Genomic DNA, 25,793 nt, shown 5'->3' with positions numbered 1-25,793 from the left:
GCCAATTTGATTAGTCCAGTCCAGTTAAAATCACCTATGATTATTGCCGTGCCTTTCTTACATGCTCCCAGTATTTCCTGGTTTATACTGTGTCCTACTGCTGAACTACTGTTTGGGGACCTATAGGTTACTCCCACCAGGGACTTCTTTCCCTTGCTATTTCTTATTTCTACCCAGACTGACTCTACGTCTTGCTCTCCAGTGCCTATATCATTCCTCACTATAGCACTGATCTCTTCCTTTACTAACAAAGCTACACCACCTCCTTTTCCTTCCTGCCTATCCTTCCGAAACACTGAGTACCCTTGGATATTTAACTCCCAAACCTATTCTCCCTGTAACCATGTCTCAGTAATCGTCACCAAATCATACCTATTTATCTCTACTTGCGCTGTTAACTCATTAGTTTTATTCTGAATGCTACCCCCATTCAGATACAAAGCCTTTAAGTTTGCCCTATTGTCAATTTTCCCTACTCTTACATGATTCTTTGCAATATGGCGTTCAGACACTCTGTCCCTTCCTTTTACTTTTTGGTAACAATCAGCCTCATCACTAACCTGCACTCTTACCCTCTCCTTAAACTTTGATTTTTTATATTTCCATGCAACTGAACCCTCCCCCCTACTATTTAGTTTAAAGCCCTATCTACAACCCTAGTTATGCGATTCGCCAGAACACTGGTCTCAGCATGATTCAAGTGGAGCCAGTCCGAACGGAACAGCTCCCTCTTTCCTCAGTACTGGTGACAATGTCCCATGAATTTGAACCCATATCCCCCAACACCAATCTTTGAGCCACCCATTTACCTCTTTAATCTTATTGACCCTGTGCCAATTAGCTCGTGGCTCAGGTAGTAATCTGGAGATTATTACCTTTTTGGTTCTGCTTTTTAAATTTAGCCCCTAGCTGTTCGTATTCCCTCAGCAGAACCTCTTTCCTCTTTCTACCTATATCGTTGGTACCTACGTGGATCACGACAACTGGATCTTTCCCCTCCCACTCCAAATTCCTCTGCAACCCAGATGAGATATCCTTAACCCTGGCACTAGGTAGGCAACACAACCTTTGGGACTCTCGATTCTGGCTACAGAGAACAGTATCTATTCCCCTAACTAGACTATCCCCGATTACAACTACATTTCTCTTTTCTCCTCCCACTTGAATGGCTCCCTGTACCACGGTGAAATGGTCAGTTTGTTCATCCTCCCTACAGTCCCCGCTCTTGTCCACACAGGGAGCAAGAATCTCGAACCTGTTGGATAAGGGCAAGGGGCTGGGGCTCCTGCAGTGCTACTTCCTGGATCCCTCTACCTGCCTCACTCATAGCCACACCCTCCTGTCCCTGACCACTGGCCGAATTTAAGGTAGTTAATCTAAGGGGTGTGACTGTCTCCTGAAACAGTGTCCAGGTAACTCTCCCCCTCCCTGATGTGTCGCAGTGTCTGAAGCTCAGACTCCAGCTCATCAACTCTGAGCCGGAGTTCCCCGAGCAACTAACATTTGCTACAGATGTGGTCACTGGGAACCACAATGGGGTCCACCAGCTCCCACATTATGCAGCTACAACACATCGCCTAGTCCTGCATCTCTATTTTATTTAATTAGTTTTTCAATTTGTTTTTAAATTTCAGGAGCACAGCGTCACTGGTCACAGATGCTGAAGAGATGGGGACCAGCCCCACCTTAAGGTGCTGAGAGCACACAGAGAGAATGAGAGAACTCTGTGGCACCTGCCCACTACATTCTGGGAGCAATGACCAGCACCACCGAGGTGCAGGCATCAGTAATGTGTCCAGTGAGTGTGAGGCCGGACCATCACTTTGGTGTGAAGGCTGCACAGAGCACAGGGAAGAGGCCCTGGACTGAGACACCTGCCTTTATCTTGTGCAGAAAGGTTTCACATCTGAGTGACAAGAACACTGTTCATTAGAACAAGGAGCCACAGGCAGGGAGACATTCTTGGGAGTTTATTGACAATAGTGAACATTGTGTACAAGTGCCTGTACCCGGGCAGTTGCAATTTCCCTTTAAAGGGCTGCCTTTTAATTTGTCCCCTGATTTGTTAATTTAGTTTATTTGGTTCCGACTCGAAAGAGTTACATCTTCTTAACTTTCCTAACCCTGCCGCTACATCTTGGTGCTCTCCGGACATCCACAGCGGAGGTGGGGCAGCCTGCTGACTCTGGCGCCCTGTCTGTGATGACCTTGACTGGGGGGGGGGCCGAGACCTGGAGGGCCCCGGCCTGCTTTCGGGGTCCTGCTGTGTGGCAGTAACCCCCTCCTCGGCCTGTGGAGCTGGAGCTGCTGAGGTCACAGGAAGAGGGGATTCAGATGGGCTGGACATGACCGTAGTCACCTGTGTGGATGGGCCCGGGGTCTGCACCTGCTGATCCTCCTCCATATGGGTGCCCGAGGGCCCCAGGCTGACTCCTTGGTAGCTGGAGTGAGATTGAGCTGCCCCAAACCCCTCTCACGTACATACTGTTGGAGGCCAACTATGGTGTCAGTGATGGAGTTAAGCCCACGCAGCAGTGCAGGAGGGACGTCCTGGACCAAGGTCTCCATGGCGGCCGGCATCCTGCCAGTGTTGACCTCGGTGCATTACAATGCTCGAGCTATCACCTCAGAGTGAAGATGGACGGATTCCTCCATCGTGCCTTGCAATCTGAGGAGAGCAGCGGACATCCCTTCCTGATGTTCCCGAGCTTGCCTTTGCTGCTCCAGCAACTGTGATATGACTGAGTCCAGAGGCTTGTCATCTGACTCGGACTCAGCAACGTTCTGGCCTCCAGCAGTCCTCCGAGTGCCAGACACCTGGGAAGTCCCTGTCGCCGCCTGCCTTGGATCAGAAAGTGTGGTGCGCTCACCAGATTGTGATCCCGAGGCTACTCTAAAGCTAGGCCCCACCGAGGTGTGTGTCTCTGCGCTGGTGGAGGGTGTGGGTGAGCGCTGTGAGGGGACTTCAGGGAGGGTGCCTCCAGATTCCTCTTCCGAGGTTTCTTCGGGGCTTGATTGGAGGCCCTGGGTCATGGACTCTGTCAGCTGTTTCCCAGATGTGCCTGTGAAAGCAAGGAGAGATAATTAGTGCTTGGCAGTGGCCTGTGAAACAGGACACATCACTCACAGCGTGGTTGTCTGATGGGTGTTGCACTGATGTATCCTCACTTGGTAGAGCATCGCTGACCTCACCATCAGCACAGGAACGGTCCAGATCCTCACCGGCCAGCTGGATGGCTCTGTTTTCAAAGTCTGTGAGGACCTTGATTTTGGGCATTCCTCCACCGGTCTGCGACCTCTCCCTGTTGTTGTGTGCCAGCTTGTCCTGCCTGGATAGAGATGGAGAAAGTGTAAGCAGGATGCCTGCCAGGCCTGATGATAAGTCTGCCTGGCCTGTGTGGGTGGTGAGTGGTGCCACAGATGGGATGAGGACAGTGACAGTGTGTGTGAGAGAGTGAATGGTGATGTGCCTTGAACTGGCAGTGAGTGAGGGCCCTGTGGATGTGCGATGGGTTTGTGAGTGTGTGAGTTGGGAGTGATGAGAAGAGTGACTTACTCTGGTGTAACGGAGGAGATCATTCGTCCTCTTGCGGCACTGGGTGGCTGTCCTCTTTTGTAGAACATTGGTGCTGACCACCACTGCCACCACCTCCCAAGCCGGATTGGTGATGTTGCTGCCCATCCTGTGGCCAGCGTGGGGTAGATGACATCACACGAGCCATCAAAAGGTGTCCAAAAGGCACTTGAGGGACGTGTCATTGACCCTTGGGGCTGCAGTCTTTTTGCCTTTCCTCTCCATCACAGCAGTGGTGGTCTGGAAGCACTGAGACCTGGGCTTGCAGCTGCACTTTAAATATGGCGCCCCGCGTGATGAAGCGGTGAAATGATGGCGTGGCGGGCGAATGAGAGCCCGCCCACCACGGAAACGGCATGTTTCCCGGGAATGCATCATTAATGTGGCAGGTTTGGGATGATACAGCGCAAAAAGCCCCATTGCGGCCGGTGTTTTACCCACTCGCCATCACACTTTGTACAAATCTGGGGCAATTCCGCCCACTGTGATTCATCAATTTCTCTCTCCCCCCTCACACCCTCTCCCTCTTCTTTGAGGATTAGATTATGAAGAGTCTAGTATAAGGGTCTGGCGCATACAGGGTTAATGTGGGACTGAGTGCAGGACTGCCCATACAGTGATGTAAGAGAGCATATGACCCACACCCGGGGTCAGTCAAGTGTTGGACAGAGCCGTGTGTACCAGCAAGCACGGAGACAGCTCCTAGCTTGTACCCTCTACTGTATCTTTGTTAGTAGTTCTAAGAGTCATTATGACTTGCAGTTAACCTGTGTATGACTATGAAGACTTTTTCAGACCTACTGAAATGTAACCAACACCTTACAACAAAGAGAGATGACAGAAACCGCGGTTTGTGTTTCCTGGAATAGAAAAGGTGAAGGGGTGATTTAACTGAACTTTTTTAGGATTTTGAAAGGGATTGACGGGGTAGATCGAGTGAAACGCTTTCTGCTGGCTGGGGAGTGCAGAACTAGGGGATATAATCTCCAAATCAAACGCAGGCCATTCAGGAGAGAGGTAAGGAAATACTTTTCCACACAAAGGATGGTAGAAGTGGGGAATCTGTCCTATGAAAAGCAGTCGATGTAAGCTTGATTAGTAATGCAAAATCTGAGAGCAATAAATTTGCTAGCTCAGGTTATTAAGCGATATGGAGCCAAGGCGGGTGGATGGAGTTAGGGTGCAGATCCACCAGGAATATGAATTGTGGAAGAGGATTGAGGGGCCGAAAGGCCTCTTCTTGTGTCTCTACCTCCCTGTGATTCTGTGTCTCCCTCTGTCTCTTCTCTTTCTCTCTCTCTCTCTGGTCCCTTTAACAGACACAGCTACATCTTGTTCCAGATAGCACATGCAGTGCAATAGAAGACTACCAGACCCTGAAACACAACCCATTGACACTTACTCTCCGTAGGGCCGTCCTTTGGCAGATGGTCGGGCTGCGTAGTAAAAGCGTTTAAACTCATCCATCCAAACTTCAACTGTACGCTCTGTGTTTCTGTAAAACAGAGAAGGATGGGAGGAGGAGAAGGAGGGGAGGAGAAGGGGGGGGGGGAGGTGGTGGGGAGAAGGGGGAGAGGGAGGAGGGGAGACAGGGAGGGAGAGAGAGAGGGGGGTTGGGAAAGGGATGGGATGGAGAAGAGGAGTAGGGATGGGAAGGAATGGGAGGAGTTGGGAGGGGGGAAGTTGAGGAGAATGGAGGAGAGGCAGGGCATATATTCCACCCTTCAGTTAACGGTGTCTGTCACCTGATCGCTATTCCCTGTGGTTCTCTAACGCAGTTTGTAACTCCAGAGGGGACAGACTCAAAATGGCTGCCACTAGCCAGCTGCTTTAAGATCAATGAGAGGGCCCTGTATGTTCACATCATACTCGTCTCAGGTTACTTAGTAATTCGGTGGAATCGCTTCCCTTTAAGGATTTGACCTGTGCAATATAGCATATGTTTCTAATTCAGTCAGCCCCATCCAATCAACACCTTACCCTGAGTGCTGGGTTTATCCCGACAGGGACTTGTTGCTGGTTTCACTGAAGATAACTTTTCCTGCTGTACACAGTTCCACAGCCACCCAACTAGTGATTGTGCCTGTGAGCTGAGCCAGTCAGTGATGGCAGCCTATTCAACTATGGTGGGCACCACAGCCCAGATCATCGCCACGACAGGGAACATTCGAATCTCTTCAGGTTAATGATATTTGGTTTTAGCTCCTGCATTACAACACGTAAAGGGGCCTTTCACTCTCCACTTCCCGCAGGCAACTACACAACTGATCAGCACTTCACTCTAACTCACAAACACACACGTTGCGAACAGCCATGAAATGGCCCATCGTGTTGTGACATCATCAGGACAAAAATGGGACCCGGCTTATCTTCTCATTCAAATAAGTTTTTTTAAAGTTACTGCCCCTTTAAGAGGGACGCTCTATTTGGCCCAGAAAGGCCACAGTCGACCCTCCCACAGGTTCTGGAACGTACTTGATGTAGGTATTAGCGTTGCCTTCTGGGAAAACGTAGGGATGTTTCTTGCGAAAGACATGGCCCACTCGACTGCAGGGGATGATCTCCAAGGTCCCACCACACATCCAGACACGAAAGGACATTTCTGCAAGAATTACAGGCTGTGATATAGAACGTACAGCACAGAAACAGGCCATTCGGCACAACTGGGCCATGCTGGGGAATATGCTCTCCTCCATGCAGGTACCAGCGACATAGGCAGGATGAGGAGCTAGGTACCAAATTAAGAAGCAGAGCTTCAAAGGTAATAATCTCTGGATTATTACCTGAGCCATGTGCAAATTGGCCTAAGTAAATAAGATTAGAGAGATGAATGTGTGGCTCATCGTGTCTGTGCTGGTCCCTGAAGGAGCAATTCAGCTAGTGCCACTACCCCACCCAGTCCCTGCCGTTCCCCGCCCCCGCTTTCCCCACATGCTCTGCACATTCTTCCTTTTCAGATAATGATCTAATTCCTCCTTGAAAGCCTCGATTGAACCTGCCTCCACCACACTCTCAGGCAGCGCATTCCAGATCCTGACCACTCACTGCCTAAGTTTTCCCTCATGTCACAATTGCTTCTTTTGTCAATTAATTTATACCTGTCCCTTCTACTTCTCGATCCTATCACAAGTGGGAACAGTTTCTTCCTATCTACTCTGTCCAGACCCCTCACAATTTTGAACACCTCTAACAAATCTCCACTCAACCTTCTCTTCTCCAAGGAAAACAGTCCCAAATTCTCCAAGTTATCTACGTAACTGAAGTTCCTCATCCTTGGAACCATTCTCGTGAACATTTTCTGCATTCACTCTAAATCTTCACATCCTTCCTAAAGTGTCGTGCTCAGAGCTGGGCACAATATTCCAGTTGAGACTGAACTAGTGTTTTATATAAGTTCAACATGCAACATATGTTCATACAACATAACCTCCTTGTTTTTGTTCTCTATGCCCCTATTAATAAAGCCTAGGATGCTGTATGCTTTATTAACTGCTACCATTATTGACTTTTGCTCACCAGTCTGTCGTGCGGCACTTTATCAAATGCCTTTTGGAAGTCCACATACATCACATCAGCATCACCCTCATCTACGCTCTCTGTTACCTCATCCAAAAACTCCAGCTAGTTAAACATGATTTGTCCTAAACAAATCCATGCTGGATTCCCTTAGTCATCCACATTTACCGAAGCGACTTAATTTTGTCCTGAATTATTGTTTCTAGAAGTTTCCCAAGGACCAAGGTTAAACCGACTGGTCTGTGGTTGCTGGGCTTATCTTTACACCTCTTTTGTGAACAAGGGTGTAACATCTGCAATTCTCCAGTCCTCTGGCACCAAACCCTGAGCCTAAGGAAGACTGGAGAATTATGGCCAGTGTCTCCACAATTTCCACTCTCAGTGTCCTCGGATGCAATTCATCTGGTCCTGCTGCTTTATTAATACAGACAGTCTGTCCAATATCTTCTCCTTATCAATTATAAACCCTTTCAGTGTCTGAACTATCTCCTCTTTCATCAATAACTTACTTAAACACCAACCTTTGGAAGTGAATTTAGATGCTGAATTTCACAGGCTATTTAACTACAGGTGGCCTTACACTGAGGCTCCTGATCCCAGACACACCAGGGGCTAAAGTTTTCTCTGTTATTGGCAGGATTGTGGCTTAAGTGGTGCAAAACAGTACAACCGGGGTCCATTGCTACTTCCCTTCCCATCTCAGTTTCCCTCTCATTTCTCCCCACCCCACTAATCCTGACACCCCAGATGTGAATCCCAATGAGGGGGGCAGGGGGCTATTAATCCAAACCACCAGATACATTCCCTCTCTCCAGCCTTGACCATCACTGCTAGCCAGCACGGCCTGGTGGAAAGTACCTGTCAGCCTGGAGTAAGGAGCAGTCCCGGCTGACTAAAGGTGGGAGAGGGCCCCTCAACCCCACACCCTGCCTCCTCAACCCCATACCCTGCCCCCTCAACCCCATACCCTGCCCCCTCAACCCCACACCCTGCCCTCTCAACCCCACACCCTGCCCCCTCAACCCCACACCCTGCCCCCTCAACCCCACATCCTGCCCCCTCAACCCCACACCCTGCCCCCTCAACCCCACACCCTGCCCCCTCAACCCCACACCCTGCCCCCTCAACCCCACACCCTACCCCCTCAACCCCACACCCTGCCCCCTCAACCCCATACCCTGCCCCCTCAACCCCACACCCTGCCCCCTCAACCCCACACCCTGCCCCCTCAACCCCACACCCTACCCCCTCAACCCCACACCCTACCCCCTCAACCCCACACCCTACCCCTGCAACCCCATACCCTGCCCCCTCAACCTCACACCCTACCCCCTCAACCCCACACCCTACCCCCTCAACCCCACACCCTGCCCCCTCAACCCCACACCCTACCCCCTCAACCCCACACCCTGCCCCCTCAACCCCATACCCTGCCCCCTCAACCCCACACCCTGCCCCCTCAACCCCACACCCTGCCCCCTCAACATCACACCCTGCCCCCTCAACCCCACACCCTGCCCCCTCAACCCCACACCCTGTCCCCTCAACTGCACACCCTGCCCCCTGCCCACTCCCTGTTGTGCACAGATGTAGCACCTGTCACAGGGGAGCGATCAGGGACAGAAACCCTGGTTTATGAGCTTATGAACAAGGAGCAGGAGTAGGCCATTCAGCCCCTTGAGCCTGCTCTGCCATTTAATAAGATCATGGCTGATCTGATAGTGACCTGAAATCTGCATCCCACCTACCCCTGATAACCTGTCACCCCATTGCTTACCAAGAATCTATCCACCTCCGCTGTAAAAATATTCAAAGACTCTGCTTCCACCACCTTTTCAGGAAGAGAGTTCCAAAGGCCCATGGCCCTCAGGGAAAAGATTTCACCTCATCTCTGTTTTAAATGGTCGACCCCTTATTTTTAAACAGCGGCCCCTATTCCTGGACCCTCCAACAAGAGGAAACATCTTGCTCAGTCTTCCCCTTTAGGCCAGGGTACTCAGGTCCAACTCACATCTCCCACTGGCCTCAGTTCAGCAGTGGACGGGCCTCAGAGAGTTTTCTTGCATTAACCCCACACCGGACTCTTGGTACGACAATCAGCCTGTCTCAAAATGGGTTCGATTAGTGTATTGGTTGTGTTCCTGGACTAGCGATCCAGAGAAGATGAGGTTAGGATCCCCCCCCCCCCAGCACTGTGAATATTTAAACTCTGTGTTAAAAATCTGGGATGGGTATCAGTAAAAGAGACCATGGGCTGTCAGTTGTTGCAAAACTTGCTCACTAATCTCCCTTTAGGGATGGAATCCTACTGCCCCTTACCCGGTCCAGCCTGTATGTGACACAAGTCCCACAGAAACACGGCTGACTCTTTACTGTCCTCTGAAGGGGCCTTGCAAGCCACTCAGTTGCACTAAAACAATGAGCACCGGTTCAAAATGAAGGCCCAACGCTAACTTCTCAGGGTGACTATAGGGATGGACAATAAAACCAGTGACGCCCACCTCTCGCGAATGAATAAAAGAATTAAAGCAAGGTCCGTTTACCCAATCCCACTTGGATCAGCTGTGGCCTCCATTAGATTCTGTTAGGCATCCAGTCAACCTTAAGCATATACATCATAATAAGTATAACAAGATAATATGCATTCATCTGTAGGCTCTGGTTAAACTTCAATATCTCCCCACAATGATCTTACCAAAGTTCTCTCCACCCCAGATGTCCATTGCAGTGTCGTACTTTCCGAGGTGATTGAACCAGGCCTTGTCTATCACGAAGAGGCCTCCTGCTATAACTGGTGTCCTGTGGGCAGCGAGGGTGTTAGTACATGTGTAGACGCACACATTTAAAACCAGTGTGGAAATCTCGAATAAAGCCAGGAATTCTAGAAAGACACAGCCGCGACATCAGTCCCTGAAGGAGCACTCGAGGAGCAGGGCCCAGGTTTTAACCTGGATTTGGAATCGTGGGCACAGGGGGAAAATCAAGTGGTGATTATTCAGCCCCTCCCTCGCTGATTCCCACCCACAGCCACGGAGATAATGTCGGATCTGGTGGGAAGAAGCAGGTGATCGCTCGGCTCCAGGTCACTACTGGGAACCCAAGAGGAAGGCACCAGGAACAATAAGTGAGGAGCGGGGAAGGGTCTTGGGATCAATGATTAATCTCCAGGACACCGCATGGGACCGGAGAGAAAACACTCGTATTATTGTTAAAACTGCACCAGGCTCTAGTAGGAGGAGGTAAGAGAATTCCCATCACTTCCTCCTGATGCCCATCACCCTGGGCCTGCTCCCTCCTGATGCCCATCCCCCTGGGCCTGCTCTCTCCAGATGCCAATCACCCTGGGCCTGCTCCCTCCTGATGCCCATCCCCCTGGGCCTGCTCTCTCCAGATGCCCATCACCCTGGGCCTGCTTCCACCTGATGCCCATCACCCTGGGCCTGCTCTCTCCAGATACCCATCGCCCTGGGCCTGCTCTCTCCTAACGCCCATCGCCCTGGGCCTGCTCCCTCCTGATGCCCATCACCGTGGGCCTGCTCCCTCCTGATACCCATCACCCTGGGCCTGCTCCCTCCTGATGCCCATCATCCTGGGCTTGCTCCCTCCTGATTCCCATCACTCCGGGCCTGCTCCCTCCTGATGCCCATCACCCTGGGCCTGCTCCCTCCTGATGCCCATCATCCTGGGCCTGCTCCCTCCTGATTCCCATCACCCTGGGCCTGCTCCCTCCTGATGCCCATCACCCTGGACCTGCTCTCTCCTGATGCCCATCACCGTGGGCCTGCTCCCTCCTGATTCCCATCGCCCTGGGCCTGCTCTCTCCTGATGCCCATCACCCTGGGCCTGCTCCCTCCTGATACCCATCACCCTGGGCCTGCTCCCTCCTGATGCCCATCACCCTGGACCTGCTCTCTCCTGATGCCCATCACCCTGGGCCTGCTCCCTCCTGATGCCCATCACCCTGGACCTGCTCCCTCCTGATACCCATCACCCTGAGCCTGCTACCTCCTGGTGCCCATCGCCTCCGGGCCTGCCCCTTCCCAATGCCCATCCCCCTGGGCCTGCTCCCTCCTGATGCCCATCGCCCTGGGCCTGCTCCCTCCTGATGCCCGTCACCCTGGGCCTGCTCCCTCCTGATGCCCATCGCCCTGGGCCTGCTCCCTCCTGATGCCCATCACCCTGGGCTGCTCCCTCCTGATACCCATCACCCTGGGCCTGCTCCCTCCTGGTGCCCATCACCTCCGGGCCTGCCCCTTCCCGATGCCCATCCCCCTGGGCCTGCTCCCTCCTGATGTCCATCACCCTGGGCCTGCCCCTTCCCGATGCCCATCCCCCTGGGCCTGCTCCCTCCTGATGCCCATCACCCTGGGCCTGCTCCCTCCTGATGCCCATCACCCTGGGCCTGCTCCCTCCTGATGCCCATCGCCCTGGGCCTGCTCCCTCCAGATACCCATTGCCCTGGGCCTGCTCCCTCCTGATGCCCATCACCCTGGGCTGCTCCCTCCTGATACCCATCACCCTGGGCCTGCTCTCTCCTGATGCCCATCACCCTGGGCCTGCTCCCTCCTGATGCCCATCACCCTGGGCCTGCTCCCTCCTGATGCCCATCGCCCTGGGCCTGCTCTCTCCTGATGCCCATCACCCTGGGCCTGCTCCCTCCTGATGCCCATCACCCTGGGCCTGCTCCCTCCTGATGCCCATCGCCCTGGGCCTGCTCCCTCCTGATGCCCATCGCCCTGGGCCTGCTCCCTCCTGATGCCCATCACCCTGGGCCTGCTCCCTCCTGATGCCCATCGCCCTGGGCCTGCTCTCTCCTGATGCCCATCACCCTGGGCCTGCTCCCTCCTGATTCCCATCACCCTGGGCCTGCTCCCTCCTGATGTCCATCACCCTGGGCCTGCTCCCTCCTGATGTCCATCACCCTGGGCCTGCTCCCTCCTGATGCCCATCGCCCATGGCCTGCTCCCTCCTGATGCCTCTCTACCAATGGGACGATGCCTCACATTCTGCTACTTACTTGATTGGCTCAATGGGCTCCAGTCTTTTGGCCCTGAGTTCTGGTGTAAGCTGCTCCCATTTGAAGTGTAGGCTCCAGTCAAACCCTAGGGGACACAACAAGCATTGAGTCAATGAGGCCCCTAATACTGGGACTGAAATAATACTCCTGTCCCTGCAGGAACCAACCACCCCTGTGCCAGTGGTGGGGCTGAGGGGTGGGTGTGCAGGGGCTAAGGACATAAGGTACAGGTACCTTAACAGGTCACTTTTCCTGACACCAGCTTTTTATGTCAGGTGTTTTTTAAAAGCTGAATTCACATTCTCAAACAGCCCAGAACAGATATTTGTTAGTCCAGCCCTCTAGGTTACTAATCCAGTAACATAAACACTAACTACTTCAGTGCTGTCAGCCCCCATCTGACCTCAAGTCTTGGAAAAGCTACAGCTTTCTTCAACTTCTCGCTGGCAGGACTGAAGCAATGGTTTCTCAGCTCAGTCAGAAACTCTCCTCCCGTGCCAGTTATTCAAACCTCGATCTGATCCTCTGTTCCATCTGAACTGCACTGTTCAAAATCTTCACATCCTTCTCATCCCAGGGCTCAATGCTAAACAGCACATCCTCTCCACCACAAAGAACATTTACTTTTGCCTTCAACATATAAGATCATAAGAAATAGGAGCAGTAGGCCATTCGGCCCATCAAGCCTGCTCCGGCATTCAATATGATCAGGGCTGATCGGATTGTGGCCTTAACTCTACTCTCCTGCCTGTCCCCATAACGCTCGACTCCCTTCTATATCAAAAATCTGTCTAACTCAATCATGAATATATCCACTGCTCTCTGGATTAATAATTCCTAGGACTAACAACTCTCTGAGAGAAGAAATTCCTCCACGACTCTGTCTTATATGGAGACCTCTTATTTTGAAACTGTGCCCCCTAGTTCTAGATCCCCCCATGAGGGGGATCATCCTCTTAGCATCTACCCTGTCAAACCCCTCAGGATCTTACCACTCATTCTTCTGAACTCCAATGAGTATATTTTTTATTCATTGGATACAGGTATCACTGGCTAGGCCAGCATTTATTGCCCACCCCTAATCCATTTAAGAGTCAACCACATTGCTGTGGGTCTGGAGTCACATGTAGGCCAGAACAGCAGATTTCTTTCCCTTAAGGACATCAGTGAACCAAATAGGTTTTACAATAATCAGTAATGGTTTCAGGGTCATTGTTTAATTCCACCATCTGTTGTGATTGGATTCGAACCCAGGTCCCCAGACCATTACCCTGGGTCTCTGGATTACTAGTCCAGCAGCAAAACCACTGTGCCATCGCCTCCCCTCCTCTCAGGCCCAACCTGCCCTTTCCTCATAAGACAACCCCTTCATCCCAAGAATCAGCCTGGTGAACCTTCTCTGAACTGCCTCCAATGCAAGACTATCCCTCCTGAAGTAAGGAGATCAAAACTGTATACAGTATTCTAAGTGCAGTCTCACCAATATCCTGTACAGTTGTAACAAGACTTCCCTACTTTTATATTCCATTCTCCTTGTAATAAAGGCCATCATTCCGTTTGCCTTCCTAACCACTTGCTGTACCTGCATGCTAACTTGTTGTGATTCATGTACAAGGACACCCAGATCCCTCTGTACCTCACAATTCTGCAGTGCCTCTCCATTGAAATAATAATCTGCTTTTCTATTTTTGGATTGCTGAGAAAAGAGACATGTCCAAGCTTTTTGTCTTCCACTTATCAGGACACTCACAAGAATACCAATATAAGGGGGAACACCGCGTGATATATATGACAGGATTCGTCCTCAGGGCTTGCTATGTCTGAGCATGTATGGGCTGCCCAAGACACATAAAAGTGATGTCCCTTTACGCCTCATCTTATCTATGACCTGTTCTGCACAACATGAATTAATTGTTGGGTGAATTGTTACACCCAGTTTTGACCAAGTTTTCCACATACATGGTAAAGGATTCCTTCACACTTGCGAAGACCATACAGGACTTGCATATCGATAACAGTGCTGTGTCCGTGTGCTCATTTGACATTGCTAGCCTATTCACCAATGTTCCACGTAAGGAAACCATAGCTATTTGCACTGCAACATTATATCATGGTGATCTAGACCCACCACCATTGCATGAATCAGTATTCACTGAACTTGTGAACTCAGCAACTCCTACAGTTGAGCTCAGTTTTAATGACACCATGTATGTCCAAATAGATGGTGTTGCCATGGGATCCCATCTAGGTCCAGCTCCCGCAAACATCTTTGTTGGGTTCCATGAGAAACGTGTCTTCGATGGACTGACACCCAACCTCCTACCCAGCACATATTTCCGATATGTGGACGATACATTCACTATATTTAAATCTGCAGCTGCATGTATCAATTTCCTTACATGCCTTAATGGGCTCCATCCTGAGCTCAAATTCACCTTTGGAACGGAGCAGTCAAATGAACTCCCCTTCCTTGACATTCTAGGTGAAAAATCGACCAGGAGGTTCTCTACCACAGTCTACTGCAAGACTACCTTCACTGGTCAATATATGCGTTGGGATTCTTACAGTTCCACATGCTATAAGATTGGCCTTATCGGCAGCCTTATAAATAGGGCCCAAGCTATTTGCTCACTGTGCAAGCTTGATGCTGAAATAAGGAGCATCAAAGACATCCTGTGGGATAATAGCCACGCTGATCAGATCATTTCACGCTGTATATAACGCAAATTCATGAACGGGCCTAAGGCTGTCACTTTCAGCCCTGAAAAGTGCCGAGTCTACCTCAGATTATTCTGGAAGGACAAGGTAACAAGTGAAGCCAGCTGTTTCACGCTGCTACTATGCAGAGCAACACGAGTGATATTCGCCACCAACAGGATGCTGCTGTCAAACCAAAAAGACGTTCTGCCTATCACACAAATGAGTAATGTGGTGTATGAATTTCAGTGCCAGTGTGATGCTAGGTATGTAGACCATACGTCCCAAAGACTGGCGGATTGTATCAACAGTATGTCCCAGCCTCTGTTTGCAACAGGTAAGGTCCAGACCGCATCAACCAGCCTGTGCTTGTAAAATGCAAAATACAGTGTCCAACATTAGATGTGATTTTGTGATTGAGGATTATTTTGCAAATGTTGTCCAATGCACTAAGAATTACACTCACAACCAATTGAAGATTGTCAGTTGAGCTCGCAGTGTGGTGCATTTGCGTGTACTGGAAGCTACACATATTAATACACGGGGCCCTGTTCTTTGCAGACAAAAAGAACATGTACACACACTGCCCCTGTTTCAGCTAAACAAAATAAGTGACAGCCACTTGCTGACTCATTCCTCAGGGCAACACTTTGACCAATCATGGTCAAGCTGCCTGGATTAAATTTCAAACAGTGCTTGGCATTTAACTCTCGGTCACCATTAGTGGTGCATTCTCCATGGCAACACCACTTGCCAACCAATCAGCACTCTCCTCACATGCAGTATAAATTGTTGTTTTCCCTCTTATAATGGTATTCTTGCATGTGTCCTGATGAGTGCAAGATGAAAAGCTTCGACCTGTCTCTTTTTTCAGCAATACTCAAGTTCTGCACTACCAAACGAATATTTTTCCTGCCAAAGTGAACAACTTCACATTTTCCCAAATTGTACTCCATCTGCCAAATTTTTGCCAGCTCACTTAACCTGTGTTCCTTTGCAGACTCATTATATGCTCCTCACACCTTACTTTCCTACTCATCTTTATATCACCTGCAAATTTGGCTACAACACAGTCAGTCCCTTCATCCAATAATTCACTTATAATTATAAGCCTTATTTTTTAGATTGTAAATAGTTGAGGCCCCAGCACTGATCCCTGTGGCACTCCACTAGTTACAGTTTGCCAACCTGAAAAATGATTCATTTATCCTGACTCTGGTTCCTGTTAGTTGGCTGGTTATCACTCATCTCCATCCATTTCTCAGTCCCTCTCCTCTGCAGCGCTTATCCCTGCTTTTTATCACTTCCATTATTCCAATGCCTTCTCTCTGCACTTCTTTCCTGCACCCTCAACAACCCTCGACTTGACTAAAGTGTCCCGCGTCCCACAGAAAGACCTGTTCCTCCATCACCTCCATGCTCAGTGACCTGAAACCCAACCAATTTAAATTCCTTGGAATCATCTGTAAATTCCTTCACAGCTTCACCTCACCATTACCTCTGTTCCTTCCTCCAGTTTTATCCCTCCTCCCCCATCACCTTCCGGCTCCCAGAGTCTAACCTTCGTACATAGTTGTCGACCTCCAGCTCCTCCCCGGCATTGCCAGCAGACCTTTAAGTGCTTCAGCCCTTCTCACTAATACATCCTCCTAAGCCAGCCTGCCTGTTGGGGACCTTCTCAAATTCTATTGCTCCAACTGGATTTCAATCATCTTTATCTGTTCCTCCTAAACTCCCCTCTGCTGGCTTGGGGTCCATTTCAATGGCAATCTCCATTTCCGAATCACCTTGTGTGATTGATTTCAGGATAAAGATACAGTAGCAATACATTTTCCTGTAGCTGACTCTCCGTCCTACCTCCCCTCAGGTCCGATGAGGCTGCCACGTAAGCGAAGGTGTCCATGTTGATGATGTCAATGACAGGACTGAGCACACGGGTTGGGTCCTGACACAGAGAATGCACAGTAACTAAACATGACAGAGGCATGATCAGACAGGAACATTACAAGCTGGGCCATGAGCCACCTTTACATAATGTGTGACAGGACTTAACTCTGACTCTTACTTTCACAGTGTCAGGCTGTACCTCTCCCTCTACTCTGACCGTGATGGGACGTATCACAAGACCATAAGCGATGAGAGCCGAGGTAGGCTGTTCATCCCACCGAGCCTGCTCCGCCATTCAATACCACCAGGGCTGATCTTGGACTTCAGCTCCATTTTCCCGCCCGCTCCACATATCCCTTGATTCCCTGAGAGAGCAAAAATCTGTCTATCCCAGCATTAAACGTATTCAATGATGGAGCATCCACAACAATCGGGGGCAGAGAATTCTGGGCAAAGATTCAAAACTCTCAAAATGAAGAAATTTCTCCTCACCACAGTCCTAATTGATGGACCCCCTTATCCTGAGGCTATGCCCCTGTGTTCTAGATTCCCCAGCCTGGGGAAACAACCTCTCAGTGTCTACCCTGTCAAGCCCCTTCAGAATCTTGTGTGTTTCTAATGAGGTTACTTCTCATTTTTCTAAACTTCAGAGAGTTTAGGCCAAATTCACTCAGCCTCAAGGGCAACCCTCTCATCCCAGGAACCGATCTAACCTTGACCATGCAGACTGAAACTGTGCCCAGTATTCCAGGTGTGGTCCCACTAAAGCCCTGTACAACTGTAGCAAGACTTCTTTATTCCTGTACACCAAGCCCCTTGAAATTAAGCCCAACATGCCATTTGCCTTCCTAATTGCTTGATGTACAAGCTTACTGTTTTTATGTTCCTTGAACAAGCACGCCCAAGTGTCTGAATAACAATATTTAAAAGATTCAAGCCTTTCAAAAAATATCCTGCTTTTTTATTCTTCTGCCCAGAGTGAATAATCTCACACTTAGCCACATCATACTCCAGCTACCATCATGTTTCCCACTCAATTAACCTGTCTATATCTCCATGCAGCCTCTGTGTCCTCCTCACTGTTTACCTTCCCACCTAGCTTTGTACCATCAGCAAATGTAGCTGCTTTACTCTCAGCCTCTTTGGCTTAGCCATTGATATAGCTGTAAATAGTTGAGGCCCCAGTACTGATCCTTGTGGTTCTCCACTAGTTATAGCTGGCCAGCTTGAAAATGTTCCCTTCAACCCTACTCTCAGCTTCCTATCCATTAACTAATCCTCCATCCATATTACGCTGGAATCCATGATCACTGATCTGGTGTGACTCCTAGTTAAAAACCTTTGGAAAATCCAGGTAAACTACATCTACTGGTTCTCCTTTATTTACCCTACCAATTACATCCTCAAAAAACTCCAAATATTTGTGAAACACGATTCCCTTTTTCCCTTTTGACAGGAACAGTGCAGTAAATATCACACACTTCACTCTGACAGTCTCAGGATCGATCACTCCCTTCACTCTGACGGAGACAGGATCGATCACTCCCTTTACTCTGATGGAGACAGGGTCGATCACTCCCTTTACTCTGACAGAGACAGGGTCGATCACTCCCTTTACTCTGACAGAGACAGGGTCTAGCACTCCCTTTACTCTGACGGAGACAGGATCGATCACTCCCTTTACTCTGATGGAGACAGGATCGATCACTCCCTTTACTCTGACGGAGACAGGATCGATCACTCCCTTTACTCTGACAGTGACAGGATCGATCACTCCCTTTACTCTGAGTGTGACAGGATCGATCACTCCCTTTACTCTGACGGAGACAGGATCGATCACTCCCTTTACTCTGACGGAGACAGGATCGATCACTCCCTTTACTCTGACGGAGACAGGATCGATCACTCCCTTTACTCTGAGTGTGACAGGATCGATCACTCCCTTTACTCTGACGGAGACAGGATCGATCACTCCCTTTACTCTGACGGAGACAGGATCGATCACTCCCTTTACTCTGACGGAGACAGGATCGATCACTCCCTTTACTCTGACGGAGACAGGATTGATCACTCCCTTTACTCTCTCTGACGGAGACAGGATCGATCACTCCCTTTACTCTGACGGAGACAGGATCGATCACTCCCTTTACTCTGACGGAGACAGGATCGATCACTCCCTTTACTCTGACGGAGACAGGATCGATCACTAACTTTACTCTGACAGTGACAGGATCGATCACTCCCTTTACTCTGATGGAGACAGGATCGATCACTCCCTTTACTCTGACAGTGACAGGATCGATCACTCCCTTTACTCTGACAGTGACAGGTTCGAGCACTCCCTTTACTCTGACGGAGACAGGATCGATCACTAACTTTACTCTGACAGTGACAGGATCGATCACTCCCTTTACTCTGATGGAGACAGGATCGATCACTCCCTTTACTCTGACGGAGACAGGATCGATCACTCCCTTTACTCTGACAGTGACAGGATCGAGCACTCCCTTTACTCTGACGGAGACAGGATCAATCACTCCCTTTACTCTGACGGAGACAGGATCGATCACTCCCTTTACTCTGACGGAGACAGGATCGATCACTCCCTTTACTCTGACAGTGACAGGATCGATCACTCCCTTTACTCTGACAGTGACAGGATCGATCACTCCCTTTACTCTGACGGAGACAGGATCAATCACTCCCTTTACTCTGACGGAGACGGTCGATTGCTCATTTTACTCTGATGGTGATAGGATATATCTCACCTCTTTAGTTCGCTGTAGAAGGGGAGGCAGCCAATCTTTGTTGACCTCGCAGTGACTGTCTAGGAAGGTCAGTACTCCAGCTTCAGCCGCTTCTGCACCTCGGACCCGGGACCTGATCAGCCCTGATCAGAAGCAGAACATCATTGCCCAGAGCCTGGAAACTAGGTTGTACAATTTCAGTCCTTCCAGTGCCAAGACAGGTATAGTTTAAATCAGTCTTTTGTCATAGGTCTGACTATGACACACCCACCACCACCCCCCCCCTCACCAGGGGGGACTTCAGACACCCGCTAATGCCCAACCAACTCCCTCTCAGATCTGCTCCTTCCATTGGCCCCTCCTCTTTCTCGGAGTACGCCCCTCCATCCCTCCAATCTGGGCCTTTTTAACGCCACAGAGGAAAGTAACGCCATGTGCCACAATGGCAAACCCCAAAAGCTGGTCAGCTATCTCACTCGCTGTTTATGAGATCTTGCTGTGCACAGATTGACTGCTGTCAGATTGTCTCACAAGAAACCAGCTGGCTGTAAAGCCCTTTGGGGTGTCACGTGGTTAGTTTAAATGCGTTCCCTTCTTTCCAGCACAGAGACCAGGAAAGTCTCACCTTCCAGCCCCATTCTCTGTCAAGATGGCTGAGCTGGACCTCGGCAGCACAGCAAGAGCACTAACTGGCCTCAGTACCATGGATCAAGGGCAGGCAGTCACTGGGATTCGCTCCCCCACCATCCACCCCACTCCCCCACCCACCCCACCGCAACCAACTGCCGGGAGGTACCTACCCATGGCTGCTGAGTGAGGAGAGGTGAAGTGCTCCATAGTCAAATAGCTAGGCAACAATTGCACATGAAGAGTACATGCTCAGTACGAGGTCCCTGAACTCCTGTGGAACTACCTCTAGTTTTGGGTTAGCATCTTCAGGAGAGGAGTGAGGAAAGTAGATGTTTGAATGGGGGTCTTTGGTCTCTCAGGATGGGGTGTTTGCATGACCCTGCCCCTCCCTTTCCCCCAATCCCACCCCTCTTGAATCTACCCCTTTAAGTAAAGGTGCTGCCCATATTGACAAGACCAGCCTGTATCACTGATGTGTCTGTGAAACAAAAGGCAAAATACTGTGGATGCTGGGACTGTGAAACAATGACTGAAAATGCTGGAAAGCACTGAGCTTGTAAAACAACCAAACAATTTACCGCCACCTCCCATCTCACCTTCTCGCTGCTTGTTCCTCAAACACTTCACCTTTGGGAGTCTGGTCAGCAACTGGCAGTCATCAGCTGTGGGTAAAGAATGGCACACTTTCAGGGTTTGACCGTGTAAGAGTTCAGACAATGGACCTACAATCAGAGCTTGAGAGTTCAAATTCCAGCCTATTGGCAAGTTACGTAATTGAATTTAAGAAAACCTTGAAACCTGTGGGTTAGCACCAGGTAAAACTGAGCAAGTGAATCTCACATCCCCTACTGGCTTGAGGCACAAAGAAAGACTTGCATTTACGTAGCGCCTTTCACACCCACTGGATGTGTCAAGGTACTTTACAGCCAATGAAGTACTTCTGATGTACAGCCATTGTTAAGTAGGAAAAAGGGCAGCCAATTTGTGCACAGCAAGCTCCCACAAACAGCAAAGTGATAATGACTCAGATAATCAGCTTTTTTTTGGTGATGTTGATTGATGGATAAATACTAGGTTTAACGTCTCAACTGAAAGACAGCACCTCCGACAGTACAGCACTTACTCGCGACTGCACTGAGGGACAGTCTTGGTTTTTTGTGCTCAAGTCTTGGAGTGGGACTTGAACTCACAACCTCCTGTCTCAGACTGAAAGCATTACTGACTGAGGACACGGTCCCATGCTACGCAGGAATATAGGAATAGGAGTAGGCCACTCAGCCCCTCCAACCTGTAGCCTCAGTCAATAAGATCAAGGCTGAACTACATCTCAATTCCATTTGCCCACCTTAACTCTTATGCCCTTACCAAATAAAAATCTAGTGGTCTTGGATTTGAAAGTTCTATTAACCACAAACATTCATAGATTTTTGGAGAAGTGAGATCTGGGGCGGGAACATCTCAGATTTGCACTAAGTGTGGTAGTGGGAGGCTGCAATGGTGGCTTTTCACACCGTATCATCCCACACCTGCCACACTATTTATCCATTCCCGGGAAACACGCTGTTTCCATGGCCGGTGGGCTCCGATTCGCCCGCCACGCCATCACCTCGCTGCTTCATCACACTGGGCGCCATATTTAAAGTCCAGCCACACACACACATCTCAGCGCTTCCAGCCCAGGGCTACTGCAAGGGAGATGTCCACGAAAGGCAAAAAGACCATAGCCCCCAGTTTAATGACGCGTCACTGGAACGCCTTTTGGACACCGTGGAGGCCCAACGCGATGTTCTCTACCCCCGCCCTGGCTGCAGGATGGGCAGCGGCATGACCAACCAGGCTTGGGAGGCAGTGGCAGCGGTGGTCAGTGCCAATGCCCTGCAAAAAAGGACAGCCATCCAGTGCCACAAGAGGATGATTGATCTCCTCAGTTCCACCAGGTTAAGTCACTCTTCTCATCACTCCCAACTCACACACTCACAAACCCATCGCACACCCACAGGGCCCTCACTCACTGCCAGTTCAAGGGACATCACCATTCACTCTCTCACACACACCTTCACTGTCCTCATCCCATCTGTGGCACCACTCACCACCCACACAGGCCAGGCAGACTTATCATCTGGCCTGGCAGGAGTCCTGCTTACACTTTCTCCATCTCTATTCATGCAGGACAAGCTGGCACACAACAACAGGGAGAGGTCACAGACCGGTGGAGGAATGCCTGAAATCAAGCTCCTCAACGACTTTGAAAACAGAGCCATCCAGCTGGCCGGTGAGGATCTGGACCGTTCCTGTGCTGATGGTGAGGTCAGCGCTGCTCTACCAAGTGAGGATACAGCAGTGCAACATCCATCAGACAACCACGCTGTGAGTGATGTGTCCTGTTTCACAGGCCACTGCCATGCACTAATTATCTCTCCTTGCTTTCACAGGCACATCTGGGAAACAGCCGAGAGAGTCCATGACCCAGGGCCTCCAATCAAGTCCCGAAGAAACCTCTGGAGAGGAATCTGGAGGCACCCTCCCTGAAGTCTCATCACAGCGCTCACCCACACCCTCCACCAGCACAGAGACACACACCTCGGTGGGGCCTAGCTTTAGAGTAGCCTCGGGATCACAATCTGGTGAGCACATCGCACTTTCTGATCCACAACAGGTGGAGGCAGAGGCTTCCCAGGTGTCCAGCACTCAGAGGACTGCTGGAGGCCAGAACGTTGCTGAGTCCGAGTCAGATGATGAACCTCTGGACTCGGTCATGTCACAGTTGCTGGAGCTGCAAAGACAAGCTCGGGAATATCAGGAAGGGATGTCCGCTGCACTCAGATTGCAAGGCACGATGGAGGAATCCGTCCATCTTCACTCTGAGGTGATAGCGCCGACATTGCAACGCACCGAGGTCAACACTGGCAGGATGGCGGCCGCCATAGAGACCTTTGTTCAGGACGTCGCTCCTGCACTGCTGTGCGGGCTTAACTCCATCACCGATACCATAGTTGGCCTCCAACAGTGTGTATGTGAGGGGTGCTGGGCAGCTCGATCTCACCCCAGCTACCCCTTCCGCTCAAGGAGTCAGCTTGGGGCACTCGGGCAGCCATAGGGAGGAGGATCAGTAGGTGTACGCTCCGGGGCCATCTCCCAGGTGACTCCGTGAGTGACCAGCCCATCTGAATCCCCTCTTCCTGTGACCTCAGCAGCTCCAGCTCCACAGGCCGAGGAGGGGGTTACTGCCACACAGCAGGAGCCCGAAAGCAGGCCAGGGCCCTCCAAGTCTCGGCCCACCAGAGGACACCTGCCAAGGTCATCACAGACAGGGTGTGACAGTCAGCAGGCTGCCTCCACCTCCGCTGTGAATGTCGGGGGAGCACCAAGACGTAGCAGCAGGGTTAGTACAGTTAAAGAGAATTAGTTGCACAGCCTGGTCATGGGTGTTAATCACTTGTAAATACTGTTCACTATTATAAATAAACTCCCAAGAATGTCTCCCTGCCTGTGTCTCCTTGTTCTGACGAGCACTGTTCTTGTCACTCAGATGTGAAACCTTTCTGCACAAGATAAAGGCAGGTGTCTCAGTCCAGGTCCTCTTCCCTGTGCTCTGTGCAGCCTTCAGACCAAGGTGATGGTCCGACTTCTCACTCCCACTCCCTGGACACATTACTGATGCCTGTGCCTCGGCGGTGCTGGTCATTGCTGCCAGAATGTAGTGGGCAGGCACCACAGAGCTCTCTCATTCTCTCTGTGAGCTCTCAGCACCTTTAAGGTGGGGCTGGTCCCCATCTCTTCAGCATCTGTGACCAGTGATGCTGTGCTCCTGAAGGGCTCAGGTGCTGAAGGCTGACAAAGCATCAGGACTTCTAAAGTTTCATGGCGGTGTCTCTATGATATGACTCTGATCACAGAGCGCAAGCGATCTGCCCTCGGCCAGACGGGAGTCAGACATTCTCAGAGGCTGTGTGAAGATCTATGGAGTGTCCTCACTGCATGTCGTCATCATCCTCCTGCAATCGAGCGACTGTTAGGGCCTCCACTGCGTCTCCATGACAGGAGCATTCTCACAGAGGATATTCGCGCTGTCATAAGCCAGACTGGAGTCAAACGTTCACAGATACAACGTGAGGATCTATGGTGTCTCCTCACTGCATGTCATCATCATCTTCCACAAATATAGCAGCTATAAGGGCCTCCCGACTGCACCTGCCTCGTCTGACCAGTATGAGGGCCTCATCCCCGTCACCATCACCTCCGAGGACCTTCTCAGCCTCATCCCTGTTGGCGTCCCCCCTCATCAGAGGAGACCTCCAGCTCCTCCATCTCCTCCTCAGCCAGCTCCTCTCCCCGTTGCAGTGCCAGGTTGTAAAGGGCACAGCAGATGATGACGATGTGTGACACCCTCTGGGGACTGTATTGCAGGGCTCCGCCAGACAGGTCCAGGCTCTAGAACCTCATCTTCAGCATCCCGATGGTTTGCTCCACCAAGTTACGAGCTGCTGCATGAGCCTCACTATAGCATCACTCTGCTGCAGTCTGAGGCCACCATACGGGTGTCATCAGCCACAGCCTCTGTGGGTAGCCCTTGTCCCCGAGGATCCAACCCTGCAGTCTCTGTGGACCCTGGAAGACTCCAGGAATCTGTGACCAACTGAGGATGTAGGAGCCGTGGACACGCCCTGGAAACCGTGCGCACACCTACAGGATGTGTTTGTGGTGGTCGCACACCAGCTGCACATTCAGCGAATGGAATCCCTTGCAGCTGATGTAGTCCATCGTGTGTTGCGATGGAGATCTGAGCGCCACCTGAGTGCATCGATCGCACCCTGCACCTGTGGGAAACCCGAGATCTGGGCGAATTCAATCCCAATGTCTGAGAATCTATGGGTATTCCCAATGTATCAGGGTCCATGGGAATTCTCAATGTCCCAGAGACTATCAGTATTCCCAATGTCCCAGTGACTATGGGAATTCCCAAAGTCTCAAAGTCTATGGGAATTCCAAATGTCCCAGAATCTATGGGAATTCCCAATGTCCCAAAGTCTATTGGAATTCCTGACATCTCTGAATCTATGGGTATTCCCAATGTCCCAGAGTCGATGGGAATTCTGAATGTCACAGACACCATGGGAATTCCCAATTTCCCAGAGTCTATGGATATTCCCAATGCCCCTGAATCTATGTGAATTCCCAATATCCTGGAGTCTGAGAATTCCCATGTCCCAGAGTCCCTGGTAATTCTCAACATCCGGGAGTCTATGGGAATTACCAATGTCCCAGAGTCTATGGGACTTCTGATTCTCCCAGAGTCTTGGTAATTTTCAGTGTCCCAGAGACTATGGCCATTCCCAATGTCTCAGAGTCTATGGGAATTCCCAATGTGCCTGAATCTATGGGAATTCCCAATCTCCCACAGTCCATGGTAACTCTCAACATCTGGGAGTCCATGGGAATTCCCAATGTCCCAGAGTCAATGGGAATTTCCAATGTCCCAGAGTCTATGGGAATTCCCAAAGTCCCTGGGACATTGTGAATTGACTGGACAGAGCCTGTAACTGCATTGTTCTGGCAAGTTGGTAATTCCCATAGACTCTAGGATTGTTGTGAATTCCCATAAAGTCGAGGATGTTGAGGATTCCCATAAACTCTGAGACATTGAGAACTCCCAGAGACTCTGGGATTTTGGGAACCGCTGTAGACGCCAAAATGTTGGGATTTCTCATACACTCTGGGACTTTGG

At 50.5% G+C, this 25,793-nt stretch overlaps 1 protein-coding gene across 1 annotated transcript in view; it reads right to left on the bottom strand.

The window, feature by feature from the left end:
- The window catches only part of galnt14 (UDP-N-acetyl-alpha-D-galactosamine:polypeptide N-acetylgalactosaminyltransferase 14 (GalNAc-T14)), a gene marked incomplete at its 5' end in the record, with an annotated part of 107,798 nt that overhangs the window by 40,256 nt on the left and 41,749 nt on the right, over window positions 1-25,793 (bottom strand). Inside the window, 7 exons of the mRNA XM_078542877.1 lie at window positions 4,977-5,069; window positions 6,050-6,176; window positions 9,786-9,889; window positions 12,108-12,192; window positions 16,662-16,749; window positions 19,460-19,581; window positions 20,665-20,730. Of these exons, the coding sequence (XP_078399003.1) occupies window positions 4,977-5,069; window positions 6,050-6,176; window positions 9,786-9,889; window positions 12,108-12,192; window positions 16,662-16,749; window positions 19,460-19,581; window positions 20,665-20,730 (685 nt within the window). The remainder of the gene's footprint in view (window positions 1-4,976; window positions 5,070-6,049; window positions 6,177-9,785; window positions 9,890-12,107; window positions 12,193-16,661; window positions 16,750-19,459; window positions 19,582-20,664; window positions 20,731-25,793) is intronic.

The sequence above is a fragment of the Cetorhinus maximus genome, chromosome 5 (genome assembly GCF_964194155.1).
Source record: "Cetorhinus maximus chromosome 5, sCetMax3.hap1.1, whole genome shotgun sequence".
Lineage (NCBI taxonomy): Eukaryota > Metazoa > Chordata > Chondrichthyes > Lamniformes > Cetorhinidae > Cetorhinus > Cetorhinus maximus.
This window is presented reverse-complemented; position numbering and strand designations above follow the sequence as displayed.